Source organism: Oncorhynchus clarkii, chromosome 3 (assembly GCF_045791955.1).
Source record: "Oncorhynchus clarkii lewisi isolate Uvic-CL-2024 chromosome 3, UVic_Ocla_1.0, whole genome shotgun sequence".
Classification (NCBI taxonomy): Eukaryota; Metazoa; Chordata; class Actinopteri; order Salmoniformes; family Salmonidae; genus Oncorhynchus; species Oncorhynchus clarkii.
Genome location: NC_092149.1, coordinates 3,119,854 through 3,136,727, shown reverse-complemented (window position 1 = coordinate 3,136,727; position 16,874 = coordinate 3,119,854). Strand labels below are relative to the sequence as shown.

Sequence of the window (16,874 nt, the reverse complement as noted above, 5' to 3'; positions counted from 1 at the left end):
GTAGTGCCCTATATAGGGAATAGGGCCCTGGTCTGCAGTAGTGCTCTATATATAGGGAATAGGGCCCTGGTCTGCAGTAGTGCACTATATATAGGGAATAGGGCCATGGTCTGCAGTAGTGCCCTATATATAGGGAATAGGTCCATGGTCTGCCAGTAGTGCCCTATATATAGGGAATAGGGTGCCATTGTGGATGCAGACTAAGGTCCCTGTGCCAATCTACCCTCCTTAAGTAAATCTCCAGAAGCCCAGTTAAAATGATTTAAGGGGTTTTGAGATGGTGGAGACGTTGAAGAAAGATTTCAGAACGGGGGATTTTGGGGGGGGGGGGGGTATCCTCAGTGTGGAGCTCCATCCATCATGCTGTGTCTTTAAGGGTCCTTCCCTTATTGGAAGTTCCCCTCCTTAACTTGGCTCTTTATATTCTACAATCATATGGTCCTGGCTGGGAGGACGTTCATTTGTCAGGCTTCAGATGAGTTTCCCCTCGTAGCCTGTCAGCTGTACAAAGAGATTGAGGGAGAAAATGGAGAGAGAGAAAGAGAGGGGGGAGAGAGAAGGAGAGGGGGGAGAGAGAAGGAGAGGGGGAGAGAGAGAGAAAGAGAGGAGGGAGAGAGAAGGAGAGGGGGAGAGAGAAGGAGAGAGGTGTGAGGGGGTGTCTGCAGTGTGTTTAGGAGTTTTGATGTGGACCAGAGAGAAAGAGAGGGGAGAGAGAGAGAAGGAGAGGGGGAGAGAGATGGAGAGAGGTGTGAGGGGGTGTCTGCAGTGTGTTTATGAGTTTTGATGTGGACCAGAGAGAAAGAGAGGGGAGAGAGAGAGGGGGAGAGAGATAGAGAGAGGTGTGAGGGGGAGAGAGGTGTGAGGGGGTGTCTGCAGTGTGTTTATGAGTTTTGATGTGGACCTCATCCACTGACTGCTGTTCTCCATCTGCAGTTCCCCGGAATATTTTACCCTCCCTGTCCATCTCTCTCTCTACCTCCTCCCTGTCCATCTCTCTACCTCTCTCTCTCTCAACCTCTCTCTCCTCCCTGTCCATCTCTCTTTCTCTCCTCCCCCATCTATCTCTCCTCCCTGTCCATCTCTCTCTCTCTCTACCTCTTTCTCTCTCTACCTTTCTCTCTCTCCTCTGTCCATCTCTCTCTCTCTACCTCTCTCTCTCCTCCCTGTCCATCTCTCTCTCTCCACCTCTCTCTCCTCCCTGTCCATCTCTCTCGCTCTACCTCTCTCTCTCCTCCCTGTCCATCTCTCTCTCTACCTCTCTTTCTCTCCTCCCTGTCCATCCATCTCTCTCCACCTCTCTTTCCTCCCTGTCCATTCATCTCTCTCTCTACCTCTCTCTCTCTCCTCCCTGTCCATCTCTATCTCTCTCTACCTCTCTCTCTCCTCCCTGTCCATCTCTCTCTCTCCTCCCCCCATATATCTCTCCTACCCCCTCTCTCTCCTTCCCCATCTATCTCTCCTCCCCCTCTCTCTCCTCCCCCATCTCCCTCTCCTCCCTCTCAGAATAGACCCAGATGAATTGCTGAAGGTCAACAATATACTGACCTCATCTGTGAGCACAGCTGTCAGATCGCCATTCCAGAACCACTCACATCACAAGGTTCAGATTTAACCCCCAAGACATTTTAACTACAGTCAGATTAGGCTGCTAAGGGCCCTGTGGATGATATATGTTGTCAATAAAGGTTTCCATATGTTGTATTCTGAACTGCTGCCAATAGCTCACATCATCATAACCTGAGGCCAGGGATAGAGCTGGGGAGGTGGGGGTGGGGGGGCTGGGGGGGTGGGGGTGGGGGGAGCTGGGGAGTGGTGGGGGTGGGGGGGCTGGAGCTGGGGGGGTGGGGGGGCTGGAGCTGGGGGGGTGGGGGTGGGGGGAGCTGGGGAGCTGGGGAGGGGTGGGGGTGGGGGGGCTGGGGAGTGGTGGGGGTGGGGGGGTTGGAGCTGGGGAGGTGGGGGTGGTGGGGGCTGGGGGGGTGGGGGTGGGGGGGCTGGAGCTGGGGGGGTGGGGGTGGGGGGAGCTGGGGGGGTTGGAGCTGGGGGGTGGTGGGGGGTGGTGGGGGGGTTGGGACTGGGGGATGGTGGGGGGGTTGGAGCTGGGGGGTGGTGGGGGGGTTGGGACTGGGGGGATTGGAGCTGGGGGGTGGAGGGGGGGGGGTTGGGACTGGGGGGTTGTGGAGGGGTTGGAGCTGGGGGGTGGTGGGGGGGTTGGGACTGGGGGGATTGGAGCTGGGGGGTGGAGGGGGGGGGGTTGGGACTGGGGGGTTGTGGAGGGGTTGGGACTGGGGGGTGGAGGGGGGGTTCGGACTGAACATATGTCTGTGAAATAAAAAGCTGCTCTATGATTCCTTCTCCTCTCCTTCACAGGTAGATAATCACCTCACATTATACCTGATGGTAATGGAGGCTGTCTGAGTGTGATGCAAACTACAAACTGGACACACACATACCAGTCTGGTCTCATAGGCTAGACGTAGCACAGTCAACGTCAATCCGGGACACTGAAATTGCTATGACATGTTTAGTATGGTTACCTAAGACAGAAGGTTACTTAAGGCAAAAACAAAAGTATGGGGGTTGGTCGGGCGGTATAACGCGAACATCTAGGACCCAAACGTTGCGTGTTCAAATCTCATCATGGAGAACTTTACCATTTTAGATCATTAGCTACTTTGCAACTACTTAGCATGTTAGCTAACCCAAACGTTGCGTGTTCAAATCTCATCATGGAGAACTTTACCATTTTAGATCATTAGCTACTTTGCAACTACTTAGCATGTTAGCTAACCCTTCCCCTAACCCTAGACTTAAAATTTTAACCTAACTCCTAACCGTAGCCTAGCTAATGTTATCCACATAGCTAACATTCGTGTTAGCCACCTAGTTAAGGTTAGCAAACAACAAATATTAATTCGTAACATATCATACTAAATGGGTGACAGACATCCACAAATGAATACGTACCATACAAAACATATCATACTAATTAATGTCACGGAATTACGTTTACTATGTTACGTCTACCCCTGAGTGCAGGTTGCTAAAGGACTGTATTCTATATGACTGTATTCTATATGACTGTATTCTATAGGACTGTATTCTATATGACTGTATTCTAAAGGACTGTATTCTAAAGGACTGTATTCTAAAGGACTGTATTCTAAAGGACTGTATTCTATATGACTGTATTCTATAGGACTGTATTCTAAAGGACTGTATTTTATAGGACTGTATTCTAAAGGACTGTATTCTATATGACTGTATTCTATAGGACTGTATTATAAAGGACTGTATTCTATAGGACTGTATTCTATAGGACTGTATTCTATAGGACTGTATTCTACAGGGCTGTATTCTATAGGACTGTATTCTATAGGACTGTATTCTACAGGGCTGTATTCTATAGGACTGTATTCTAAAGGACTGTATTCTAAAGGACTGTATTCTACATGACTGTATTCTACATGACTGTATTCTAAAGGACTGTATTCTATAGGGCTGTATTCTAAAGGACTGTATTCTACAGGGCTGTATTCTATATGACTGTATTCTATATGACTGTATTATTTGGGTCTATACCGCTTTAGATTGTGTCATTCATTCTTGACAGATATTATTTGGGTCTATACCGCTATAGATTCTGTCAAATTCTGTTCACGTTTCTCTAATTGTCCGCCAGATGGCGACTGCTATGATGTTCAATAGCAATCAGTGGCATAATGGTAGATTATGTTGATTTGGTTTATTTATTAATTAAATAAACGTGAAGCATAACTCGCTAAAACGTTCTTTGGTAGTCCATTGTATTATATTGTAACGATCCTCGCTATATGAGCCACGTTACAATTCCCATCAAGTGGGAAACACCTATCGGCGTGATGCGTGGGATGTCCGCCTTTCACGCCAAAATCCAGTGTTTGCTTCTCGTTCGCCAAAATATTATATTATTATTATATTCTAAAAGATTAGATGACATGTATTCTGTGCACAAGTGACAACTGTCTGCCACTGGTCACATCCGGGGAACGCTGTGCTCTCCAGCTGCATCCCCGCCTCGTTAACTCGTTCTGACGTGGTGACGAGCAGACTGACACTTCTGCCGGTTGACCGGGCAGGAAAGACTCAAACTCACGGGATGTCAAGGCTGGAACCGGACAAACATGTGAAAAGAGGAATCTTGAGTTGCGATTAAGTAGCCTAGTTGGAAGGAAAGGCTATGATAGAGGAAAAGATGGCGAACAACTCAACTTTAGACAGCGTGTTTTCTAACAGAACAAGACAGAATTCATCTCAACCGTCTCCGTTCACTGAAATCCGGGAGAATCCGCTGAAGGTAGGCAACTAGTAACTCACTGACTCTTAAAAGTCCGCACAATTCTTGTTCTGCAGGGAAACTTTATTTCTTATAGTTGAAACAAACATTATTTTGTATTATTATTCGAGATTAAACATATTTATCGATTTTTTTAAGGGGAAAGATTTATTTTTATTTTTAGGAATTGTCCTAATATTTTCAATATTATTATTATTATTATTTCCATGTCCGCTCTGGGACCGGATATGCCCTTGTCTGGGACAAACGATCCCAATTCCGAACTCTCAAAAGAAAGTTGTACAATTCTAAAAACGGTCAATAATGAATATTAACTGGGAAATGATCTTATGAAGTTTCTTGCAAATCCCTCTCTGTGACTTTGAAGAATATTTCTCTCAGAACTGTGATTTCCTACAAAACATGTGTTTAGAGATTTGGACATTAACGTCGGAGTCCTAAATGAATCAGGTGCGCGACACCATAAGGACCTTCATGTTCTGGTAAATTCTCTACTTCAATTTAAACAACCAATATTCAAGTCACCATGATCACAACCATAAACTATCAACTCCAACTACCTGATAGATTAAGATATGATTTTTGGTTCAAATGTGTTTATTTTCATTAGGTTTTAGTCATGAATCAACTGAGAAAAAAACTCAAATGCAACTTTGTATACCACTTGAATGGAGAAAAAAAAAGCTTTTGTTTTTATTGACGATTTTCTTATTCATAATTTTCCATATTTTTACAAATGTTTGCATTTTAACTTTTTAATTTCTAGTGGGAAAAAAAAACATGTCAGACTATCTGTTAACTCCATCAGTGGCTTGTCAACTCCAGTCGCTGATGGCTAAGCCTCTTAAAGATGTGTTATTTCTCTGTCTTTTATATTCTGGAAAAATATCTGAATCACTGTTCTGCAACGTGCTTAAACTATTTTAGTGTTGTCTGTACTAAACCTAAGGGATACTGTTTTAGTGTTGTCTGTACTAAACCTAAGGGATACTGTTTTAGTGTTGTCTGTACTAAACCTAAGGGATACTGTTTTAGTGTTGTCTGTACTAAACCTAAGGGATACTGTTTTAGTGTTGTCTGTACTAAACCTAAGGGATACTGTTTTAGTGTTGTCTGTACTAAACCTAAGGGATACTGTTTTAGTGTTGTCTGTACTAAACCTAAGGGATACTGTTTTAGTGTTGTCTGTACTAAACCTAAGGGATACTGTTTTAGTGTTGTCTGTACTAAACCTAAGGGATACTGTTTTAGTGTTGTCTGTACTAAACCTAAGGGATACTGTTTTAGTGTTGTCTGTACTAAACCTAAGGGATACTGTTTTAGTGTTGTCTGTACTAAACCTAAGGGATACTGTTTTAGTGTTGTCTGTACTAAACCTAAGGGATACTGTTTTAGTGTTGTCTGTACTAAACCTAAGGGATACTGTTTTAGTGTTGTCTGTACTAAACCTAAGGGATACTGTTTTAGTGTTGTCTGTACTAAACCTAAGGGATACTGTTTTAGTGTTGTCTGTACTAAACCTAAGGGATACTGTTTTAGTGTTGTCTGTACTAAACCTAAGGGATACTGTTTTAGTGTTGTCTGTACTAAACCTAAGGGATACTGTTTTAGTGTTGTCTGTACTAAACCTAAGGGATACTGTTTTAGTGTTGTCTGTACTAAACCTAAGGGATACTGTTTTAGTGTTGTCTGTACTAAACCTAAGGGAGTGTTGTCTGTACTAAACCTAAGGGATACTGTTTTAGTGTTGTCTGTACTAAACCTAAGGGATACTGTTTTAGTGTTGTCTGTACTAAACCTAAGGGATACTGTTTTAGTGTTGTCTGTACTAAACCTAAGGGATACTGTTTTAGTGTTGTCTGTACTAAACCTAAGGGATACTGTTTTAGTGTTGTCTGTACTAAACCTAAGGGAATACTGTTTTAGTGTTGTCTGTACTAAACCTAAGGGATACTGTTTTAGTGTTGTCTGTACTAAACCTAAGGGAAACTGTTTTAGTGTTGTCTGTACTAAACCTAAGGGATACTGTTTTAGTGTTGTCTGTACTAAACCTAAGGGATACTGTTTTAGTGTTGTCTGTACTAAACCTAAGGGATACTGTTTTAGTGTTGTCTGTACTAAACCTAAGGGATACTGTTTTAGTGTTGTCTGTACTAAACCTAAGGGATACTGTTTTAGTGTTGTCTGTACTAAACCTAAGGGATACTGTTTTAGTGTTGTCTGTACTAAACCTAAGGGATACTGTTTTAGTGTTGTCTGTACTAAACCTAAGGGATACTGTTTTAGTGTTGTCTGTACTAAACCTAAGGGATACTGTTTTAGTGTTGTCTGTACTAAACCTAAGGGATACTGTTTTAGTGTTGTCTGTACTAAACCTAAGGGATACTGTTTTAGTGTTGTCTGTACTAAACCTAAGGGATACTGTTTTAGTGTTGTCTGTACTAAACCTAAGGGATACTGTTTTAGTGTTGTCTGTACTAAACCTAAGGGATACTGTTTTAGTGTTGTCTGTACTAAACCTAAGGGATACTGTTTTAGTGTTGTCTGTACTAAACCTAAGGGATACTGTTTTAGTGTTGTCTGTACTAAACCTAAGGGATACTGTTTTAGTGTTGTCTGTACTAAACCTAAGGGATACTGTTTTAGTGTTGTCTGTACTAAACCTAAGGGATACTGTTTTAGTGTTGTCTGTACTAAACCTAAGGGATACTGTTTTAGTGTTGTCTGTACTAAACCTAAGGGATACTGTTTTAGTGTTGTCTGTACTAAACCTAAGGGATACTGTTTTAGTGTTGTCTGTACTAAACCTAAGGGATACTGTTTTAGTGTTGTCTGTACTAAACCTAAGGGATACTGTTTTAGTGTTGTCTGTACTAAACCTAAGGGATACTGTTTTAGTGTTGTCTGTACTAAACCTAAGGGATACTGTTTTAGTGTTGTCTGTACTAAACCTAAGGGATACTGTTTTAGTGTTGTCTGTACTAAACCTAAGGGATACTGTTTTAGTGTTGTCTGTACTAAACCTAAGGGATACTGTTTTAGTGTTGTCTGTACTAAACCTAAGGGATACTGTTTTAGTGTTGTCTGTACTAAACCTAAGGGATACTGTTTTAGTGTTGTCTGTACTAAACCTAAGGGATACTGTTTTAGTGTTGTCTGTACTAAACCTGTCTGTACTGTACTAAACCTAAGGGATACTGTTTTAGTGTTGTCTGTACTAAACCTAAGGGATACTGTTTTAGTGTTGTCTGTACTAAACCTAAGGGATACTGTTTTAGTGTTGTCTGTACTAAACCTAAGGGATACTGTTTTAGTGTTGTCTGTACTAAACCTAAGGGATACTGTTTTAGTGTTGTCTGTACTAAACCTAAGGGATACTGTTTTAGTGTTGTCTGTACTAAACCTAAGGGATACTGTTTTAGTGTTGTCTGTACTAAACCTAAGGGATACTGTTTTAGTGTTGTCTGTACTAAACCTAAGGGATACTGTTTTAGTGTTGTCTGTACTAAACCTAAGGGATACTGTTTTAGTGTTGTCTGTACTAAACCTAAGGGATACTGTTTTAGTGTTGTCTGTACTAAACCTAAGGGATACTGTTTTAGTGTTGTCTGTACTAAACCTAAGGGATACTGTTTTAGTGTTGTCTGTACTAAACCTAAGGGATACTGTTTTAGTGTTGTCTGTACTAAACCTAAGGGATACTGTTTTAGTGTTGTCTGTACTGTTTTAGTGTTGTCTGTACTAAAAGGGATACTGTTTTAGTGTTGTCTGTACTAAACCTAAGGGATACTGTTTTAGTGTTGTCTGTACTAAACCTAAGGGATACTGTTTTAGTGTTGTCTGTACTAAACCTAAGGGATACTGTTTTAGTCTGTTGTCTGTTTTAGTGTTGTCTGTACTAAACCTAAGGGATACTGTTTTAGTGTTGTCTGTACTAAACCTAAGGGATACTGTTTTAGTGTTGTCTGTACTAAACCTAAGGGATACTGTTTTAGTGTTGTCTGTACTAAACCTAAGGGATACTGTTTTAGTGTTGTCTGTACTAAACCTAAGGGATACTGTTTTAGTGTTGTCTGTACTAAACCTAAGGGATACTGTTTTAGTGTTGTCTGTACTAAACCTAAGGGATACTGTTTTAGTGTTGTCTGTACTAAACCTAAGGGATACTGTTTTAGTGTTGTCTGTACTAAACCTAAGGGATACTGTTTTAGTGTTGTCTGTACTAAACCTAAGGGATACTGTTTTAGTGTTGTCTGTACTAAACCTAAGGGATACTGTTTTAGTGTTGTCTGTACTAAACCTAAGGGATACTGTTTTAAGGGATACTGTTTTAGTGTTGTCTGTACTAAACCTAAGGGATACTGTTTTAGTGTTGTCTGTACTAAACCTAAGGGATACTGTTTTAGTGTTGTCTGTACTAAACCTAAGGGATACTGTTTTAGTGTTGTCTGTACTAAACCTAAGGGATACTGTTTTAGTGTTGTCTGTACTAAACCTAAGGGATACTGTTTTAGTGTTGTCTGTACTAAACCTAAGGGATACTGTTTTAGTGTTGTCTGTACTAAACCTAAGGGATAAGGGATACTGTTTTAGTGTTGTCTGTACTAAACCTAAGGGATACTGTTTTAGTGTTGTCTGTACTAAACCTAAGGGATACTGTTTTAGTGTTGTCTGTACTAAACCTAAGGGATACTGTTTTAGTGTTGTCTGTACTAAACCTAAGGGATACTGTTTTAGTGTTGTCTGTACTAAACCTAAGGGATACTGTTTTAGTGTTGTCTGTACTAAACCTAAGGGATACTGTTTTAGTGTTGTCTGTACTAAACCTAAGGGATACTGTTTTAGTGTTGTCTGTGTACTGTTTTAGTGTTGTCTGTACTAAACCTAAGGGATACTGTTTTAGTGTTGTCTGTACTAAACCTAAGGGATACTGTTTTAGTGTTGTCTGTACTAAACCTAAGGGATACTGTTTTAGTGTTGTCTGTACTAAACCTAAGGGATACTGTTTTAGTGTTGTCTGTACTAAACCTAAGGGATACTGTTTTAGTGTTGTCTGTACTAAACCTAAGGGATACTGTTTTAGTGTTGTCTGTACTAAACCTAAGGGATACTGTTTTAGTGTTGTCTGTACTAAACCTAAGGGATACTGTTTTAGTGTTGTCTGTACTAAACCTAAGGGATACTGTTTTAGTGTTGTCTGTACTAAACCTAAGGGATACTGTTTTAGTGTTGTCTGTACTAAACCTAAGGGATACTGTTTTAGTGTTGTCTGTACTAAACCTAAGGGATACTGTTTTAGTGTTGTCTGTACTAAACCTAAGGGATACTGTTTTAGTGTTGTCTGTACTAAACCTAAGGGATACTGTTTTAGTGTTGTCTGTACTAAACCTAAGGGATACTGTTTTAGTGTTGTCTGTACTAAACCTAAGGGATACTGTTTTAGTGTTGTCTGTACTAAACCTAAGGGATACTGTTTTAGTGTTGTCTGTACTAAACCTAAGGGATACTGTTTTAGTGTTGTCTGTACTAAACCTAAGGGATACTGTTTTAGTGTTGTCTGTACTAAACCTAAGGGATACTGTTTTAGTGTTGTCTGTACTAAACCTAAGGGATACTGTTTTAGTGTTGTCTGTACTAAACCTAAGGGATACTGTTTTAGTGTTGTCTGTACTAAACCTAAGGGACTGTTTTAGTGTTGTCTACTGTTTTAGTGTTGTCTGTACTAAACCTAAGGGATACTGTTTTAGTGTTGTCTGTACTAAACCTAAGGGATACTGTTTTAGTGTTGTCTGTACTAAACCTAAGGGATACTGTTTTAGTGTTGTCTGTACTAAACCTAAGGGATACTGTTTTAGTGTTGTCTGTACTAAACCTAAGGGATACTGTTTTAGTGTTGTCTGTACTAAACCTAAGGGATACTGTTTTAGTGTTGTCTGTACTAAACCTAAGGGATACTGTTTTAGTGTTGTCTGTACTAAACCTAAGGGATACTGTTTTAGTGTTGTCTGTACTAAACCTAAGGGATACTGTTTTAGTGTTGTCTGTACTAAACCTAAGGGATACTGTTTTAGTGTTGTCTGTACTAAACCTAAGGGATACTGTTTTAGTGTTGTCTGTACTAAACCTAAGGGATACTGTTTTAGTGTTGTCTGTACTAAACCTAAGGGATATAGTGTTGTCTGTACTAAACCTAAGGGATAGATACTGTTTTAGTGTTGTCTGTACTTGTCTGTACTAAACCTAAGGGATACTGTTTTAGTGTTGTCTGTACTAAACCTAAGGGATACTGTTTTAGTGTTGTCTGTACTAAACCTAAGGGATACTGTTTTCTGTATAAATGTTGTTTTGTGTTGTAAATCTAGAAGAAACATGACAGAAACGCTAACTGAAATAATCCCTGGAGCATTGATATAGTGCAATAAAACAAAAAGACGTTTGGAGATTTGAATTAGTTCATTTTAAAAATGACCCATGAGCACCAACGTGAAGTTGATAGAAGCATATTTAAATTGGGGGTCAAATGAAAGCTAGCAGTCCTAATATTTTAGAGAAATTAAGGCATAAATAAATATTTCAACCATTTTCTATCCTAAAAATGCAGAAATAAAGCAAAGGCTTTGATTTCTAGACCAACTGATGGAAAGGAGTCTTAGGAAACATCTACTATACAGGCTACATCAAAACAGTCATGTTGAAGACTCCTGCCTTAGGAAACATCTACTATACAGGCTACATCAACACAGTCATGTTGAAGACTCCTGACTTAGGAAACATCTACTATACAGGCTACATCAACACACAGTCATGTTGAAGACTCCTGTCTTAGGAAACATCTACTATACAGGCTACATCAACACACAGTCATGTTGAAGACTCCTGACTTAGGAAACATCTACTATACAGGGTACATCAAACACAGTCATGTTGAAGACTCCTGTCTTAGGAAACATCTACTATACAGGCTACATCAACACAGTCATGTTGAAGACTCCTGCCTTAGGAAACATCTACTATACAGGGTACATCATCAACACAGTCATGTTGAAGACTCCTGACTTAGGAAACATCTACTATACAGGCTACATCAACACAGTCATGTTGAAGACTCCTGACTTAGGAAACATCTACTATACAGGCTACATCAACACAGTCATGTTGAAGACTCCTGCCAACTAAAATCAATACTTAGACATTTTTTTGCCTTCTGTAAATTTAAGAAACATTGCCTTGCTGCTTGAAACTCCGTTACCAAAAAAAAAACCCACATCTTTAAGATATTTTCTCATTTCTTTCCCTCGCGAGGAGGGAGGATAATGAACGTTCACAGAAGTAACAAGTTAAAATAGACCTAATCAATTATTTATTGGAAAATTTGGATACTGAGGGAGATTTTACAGAAATTCTGTTACCAAACTTCTTCCAGTAAAAAGTGTTTTTGTAAAATGTTCAATATAAATTGTTAAAAATAGTCCTTGTGTATGTATGGTTTGTTCAACTTTTTAAATCAGTGGGGTTTTTTTTGGTAAAGAATCTGAGTGTCAGCGCAATTCCGTTACCGTGGAATTACACATTTGAATAATCAAATGTTTTTAATTAAAACAATCAAGGACGGCAGGGTAGCCTAGTGGTTAGATTGGTCTTTAAAACGTCTTTAAACACGTTTTGGACAAACGCATGTAAAAATGAAGAGTCGACCTAAATCCATTTAGTTGACTTTTTATGGTGGGTGACAGAGTTGACATAAATCCATTTAGCTGACTTTTTATGGTGTGTGACAGAGTTGACATAAATCCATTTAGTTGCCTTTTTATGAAAACATGTAAGAATGAGGTTGTTTATTTTACATGATGAGAGAGCTGATACTTTGATCGATCAAAATATATATTTCAAATGTTAATTTTAAGAAAAATATTTGTGAAAAATGTGAAAATATACATTTAGGTTTTTTTTCAAGATTCCCTGATCTGCGATAATAAGGCTTGGGTTGTGCATTTATTTTTCATGTTTTCTCAAAAAGCTGTGGTTGAATTCTCAGCGTGCATGTAAAAAACAGACATTGGATTTCATCAAAGTGATTAGTGGTGACATATTATTGTTCACAGATGAAGGTTTATATTGTTTGCCCGACCCTCATTACCACTATAGTAGTGTTATGGTCCTTCACAGCGTCAGGGTAGTAATCTGTCACTATAGTAGTGTTCTGGTCCTTCACAGCGTCAGGGTAGTAATCTGTCACTATAGTAGTGTTCTGGTCCTTCACAGTGTCAGGCTAGTAATCTATCACTATAGTAGTGTTCTGGTCCTTCACAGCGTCAGGGTAGTAATCTGTCACTATAGTAGTGTTCTGGTCCTTCACAGTGTCAGGGTAGTAATCTGTCACTATAGTAGTGTTCTGGTCCTTCACAGCGTCAGGGTTGTAATCTGTCACTATAGTAGTGTTCTGGTCCTTCATCAGCGTTAGTGGTAGTAATCTGTCACTATAGTAGTGTTCTGGTCCTTCACAGTGTCAGGGTAGTAATCTGTCACTATAGTAGTGTTCTGGTCCTTCACAGTGTCAGGGTAGTAATCTGTCACTATAGTAGTGTTCTGGTCCTTCACAGTGTCAGGGTTGTAATCTGTCACTATAGTAGTGTTCTGGTCCTTCACAGTGTCAGGGTAGTAATCTGTCACTATAGTAGTGTTCTGGTCCTTCACAGTGTCAGGGTTGTAATCTGTCACTATAGTAGTGTTCTGGTCCTTCACAGCGTCAGGGTAGTAATCTGTCACTATAGTAGTGTTCTGGTCCTTCACAGCGTCAGGGTAGTAATCTGTCACTATAGTAGTGTTCTGGTCCTTCACAGCGTCAGGGTAGTAATCTGTCACTATAGTAGTGTTCTGGTCCTTCACAGCGTCAGGCTAGTAATCTGTCACTATAGTAGTGTTCTGGTCCTTCACAGCGTCAGGGTAGTAATCTGTCACTATAGTAGTGTTCTGGTCCTTCACAGTGCCAGGGTAGTAATCTGTCACTATAGTAGTGTTCTGGTCCTTCACAGCGTCAGGGTAGTAATCTGTCACTATAGTAGTGTTCTGGTCCTTCACAGTGTCAGGGTAGTAATCTGTCACTATAGTAGTGTTATGGTCCTTCACAGTGTCAGGGTAGTAATCTGTCACTATAGTAGTGTTCTGGTCCTTCACAGTGTCAGGGTAGTAATCTGTCACTATAGTAGTGTTCTGGTCCTTCACAGCGTCAGGGTAGTAATCTGTCACTATAGTAGTGTTCTGGTCCTTCACAGCGTCAGGGTAGTAATCTGTCACTATAGTAGTGTTCTGGTCCTTCACAGCGTCAGGGAGAAGGTTTTCACCCCTCGGCCACATTCCTTCCAAGTGTTTTGTGTCTAGTGCAGGAAGTTCAAGTTCATGGCCAGTGAGATCATGTCAGTAGCTAGCTACTTCCTGGTCATTCACAGTATCTTGGAAGCCAACACACAGTTTGTTTTAGTAATTGGTGCTTTGTGTGGTATTCTCTGTTGGACCGTGAGGAGTTCTCTAAGCCGCTGTGGTACCTGTTTTCAAGGCTGAGGTTGGAATAAATGAATCACTATATTGACATGGTTTATTTCCAGTCGTCTTGGAAACCCTAAGTTAAAATGGTGCGTATCATTCTATGTTACATGCCTCTGTCCACGAGAGAGGATATTTCTACAGGCTCCCTCTGAAACCATGTATAGCCTACAGAGTACATGATGGCCTCTTGTCCTCCTATCTCCTCTGCACACAGATACACTTCCTCCTCTGCACACAGATACACTTCCTCCTCTGCACACAGATACACTTCCTCCTCTGCACACAGATACACTTCCTCCTCTGCACACAGATACACTTCCTCCTCTGCACACAGATACACTTCCTCCTCTGCACACAGATACACTTCCTCCTCTGCACACAGATACACTTCCTCCCCTCTGCACGCAGATACACTTCCTCCTCTGCAGACAGATACACTTCCTCCCCTCTGCACGCAGATACACTTCCTCCTCATACTCATCTTCCCATCTGTCCCAGGCAGGGAATTCTGTCAGCCACGTTGTCAGGGGGACCTGGGCAGAGATGAGGGCCGAGGTGAATTCTGTCAGCCACGTAGTCAGGGGGACCTGGGCAGAGATGAGGACCGAGGTGAATTCTGTCAGCCACGTAGTCAGGGGGACCTGGGCAGAGATGAGGACTGAGGTGAATTCTGTCAGCCACGTAGTCAGGGGGGCCTGGGCAGAGATGAGGACTGAGGTGAATTCTGTCAGCCACGTTGTTAGGGCCTGGGCAGAGATGAGGACTCAGGTGAATTCTGTCAGGTACGTTGTCAGGGGGACCTGGGCAGAGATGAGGACTGAGGTGAATTCTGTCAGGTACGTTGTCAGGGGGACCTGGGCAGAGATGAGGACTGAGGTGAATTCTGTCAGCCACGTTGTCAGGGGGACCTGGGAAGAGATGAGGACTGAGGGGAATTCTGTCAGCCACGTTGTCAGGGCCTGGGCAGAGATGAGGACCGAGGTGAATTTTGTCAGCCACGTTGTCAGCGGGGCCTGGGCAGTGATGAGGTGTGAGGCATATACTGTAGAAATAGGAGAAGAGACTGTTCTGCAGGAGAATGGGTTTACTGTACTATAAGGGTTGAACAGCTGGCAGCTGTGAGATAACTCAATACCCCAGCCTGCTCTCTCCCTTCCCTCCTCCCCCCCCAGGTCAGAGGCCACGGATCAGCCCATCTCTTTACCCCCTCCTCCATCCCCAGCCCGTCACAGTTCTTCATTGTCACGTAGCACAAAGAAACACGCTGTCCGCCCCCCTGGACACCGAGAGAGAGAGGGAGACAGTGGGGGAGGAGAACATCAGTCTCATTCTGTTCTGTCACCTCTTCAGACCCAGAGAGAGAGTTCTGTTCTGTCACCTCTTCAGACCCAGAGAGAGAGTTCTGTTCTGTCACCTCTTCAGACCCGGTCAGACCCAGAGAGAGAGTTCTGTTCTGTCACCTCCTCAGACCCAGAGAGAGAGAGTTCTGTTCTGTCACCTCTTCAGACCCAGAGAGAGAGAGTTCTATTCTGTCACCTCTTCAGACCCAGAGAGAGAGAGTTCTGTTCTGTCACCTCTTCAGACCCAGAGAGAGAGTTCTGTTCTGTCACCTCTTCAGACCCGGTCAGACCCAGAGAGAGAGTTCTGTTCTGTCACCTCTTCAGACCTGGTCAGACCCAGAGAGAGGAGATGCAGGAAGCAGCACTCACATTCGATTATGTTAGGCCCTATAGGGAACACTCTGGGGTAGAATGTTAGGCCCTATAGAGAACACTCTGGGGTAGAATGTTAGGCCCTATAGAGAACACTCTGGGGTAGAATGTTAGGGACAGAGTTAGAACACTCTGGGTTAGAATGTTCTGGGCTAGAATGTTAGGGACAGAGTTAGAACGCTCTGGGCTAGAATGTTAGGGACAGAGTTGGAACACTCTGGGGTAGAACGCTCTGGGCTAGAATGTTAGGGACAGAGTTAGAACACTCTGGGGTAGAATGTTAGGGGCAGAGTTAGAACACTCTGGGCTAGAATGTTAGGGGCAGAGTTAGAACACTCTGGGCTAGAATGTTAGGGACAGAGTTAGAACACTCTGGGCTAGAATGTTAGGGACAGAGTTAGAACACTCTGGCTAGAATGTTAGGGGCAGAGTTAGAACACTCTGGGCTAGAATGTTAGGGACAGAGTTAGAACACTCTGGGCTAGAATGTTAGGGACAGAGTTAGAACACTCTGGGCTAGAATGTTAGGGACAGAGTTAGAACACTCTGGGGTAGAATGTTAGGGACAGAGTTAGAACACTCTGGGGTAGAATGTTAGGGACAGAGTTATAACACTGGGCTAGAATGTTAGGGACAGAGTTAGAACACTCTGGGCTAGAATGTTAGGGGCAGAGTTAGAACACTCTGGGCTAGAATGTTAGGGGCAGAGTTAGAACACTCTGGGCTAGAATGTTAGGGACAGAGTTAGAACACTGGGGTAGAATGTTAGGGACAGAGTTAGAACACTCTGGGGTAGAATGTTAGGGACAGAGTTAGAACACTGGGGTAGAATGTTAGGGACAGAGTTAGAACACTGGGGTAGAATGTTAGGGACAGAGTTAGAACACTGGGGTAGAATGTTAGGGACAGAGTTAGAACACTCTGGGGTAGAATGTTAGGGACAGAATAGTCAGGAATGAAGGTGGAACTTCTTGGGGGTCTTTGAAACAACTGCAGAGTCTATCTGAGTGGAAAACAAAATCATCATTGTTATGTGCTGTTACATGTAATCTGTTGGTAAAATATTGACCTCATTATGCAGGTTACAAGTATCAGATGACCTCCTCCTGTACAGGACATACAGTACACCACAGTCCATGGATTAGCAGATTATAGTAGACCTCTGTGTGTTGTTGGATACAAATGTTTCTCTTAGTAGTGGAACGTCTTCCAACTGGGCAGTCTACTGTAAGAAGCACCCTGACCAGAACGGACCTGCCAGGCCAATTAGGTCATGTTTGTCGAGT

The 16,874-nt window shown here is 42.1% G+C and overlaps 1 protein-coding gene across 3 annotated transcripts in view; it reads left to right on the top strand.

Annotated features, from left to right (window-relative positions):
* The first annotated feature begins 4,030 nt into the window (after positions 1–4,030).
* Positions 4,031–16,874, top strand: part of LOC139386587 (NIPA-like protein 2) — a 56,023-nt gene continuing 43,179 nt past the window's right edge. The window contains exon 1 of one of the 3 annotated variants that reach the window (XM_071132259.1): positions 4,031–4,333. In XM_071132259.1, the coding sequence (XP_070988360.1) occupies positions 4,217–4,333 (117 nt within the window). In that variant the 5' untranslated portion in view covers positions 4,031–4,216. Of the gene's footprint in view, positions 4,334–4,579; positions 4,784–16,874 lie in introns of those variants that run through there. The other 2 variants (XM_071132269.1, XM_071132279.1) reach the window with 2 other exon arrangements.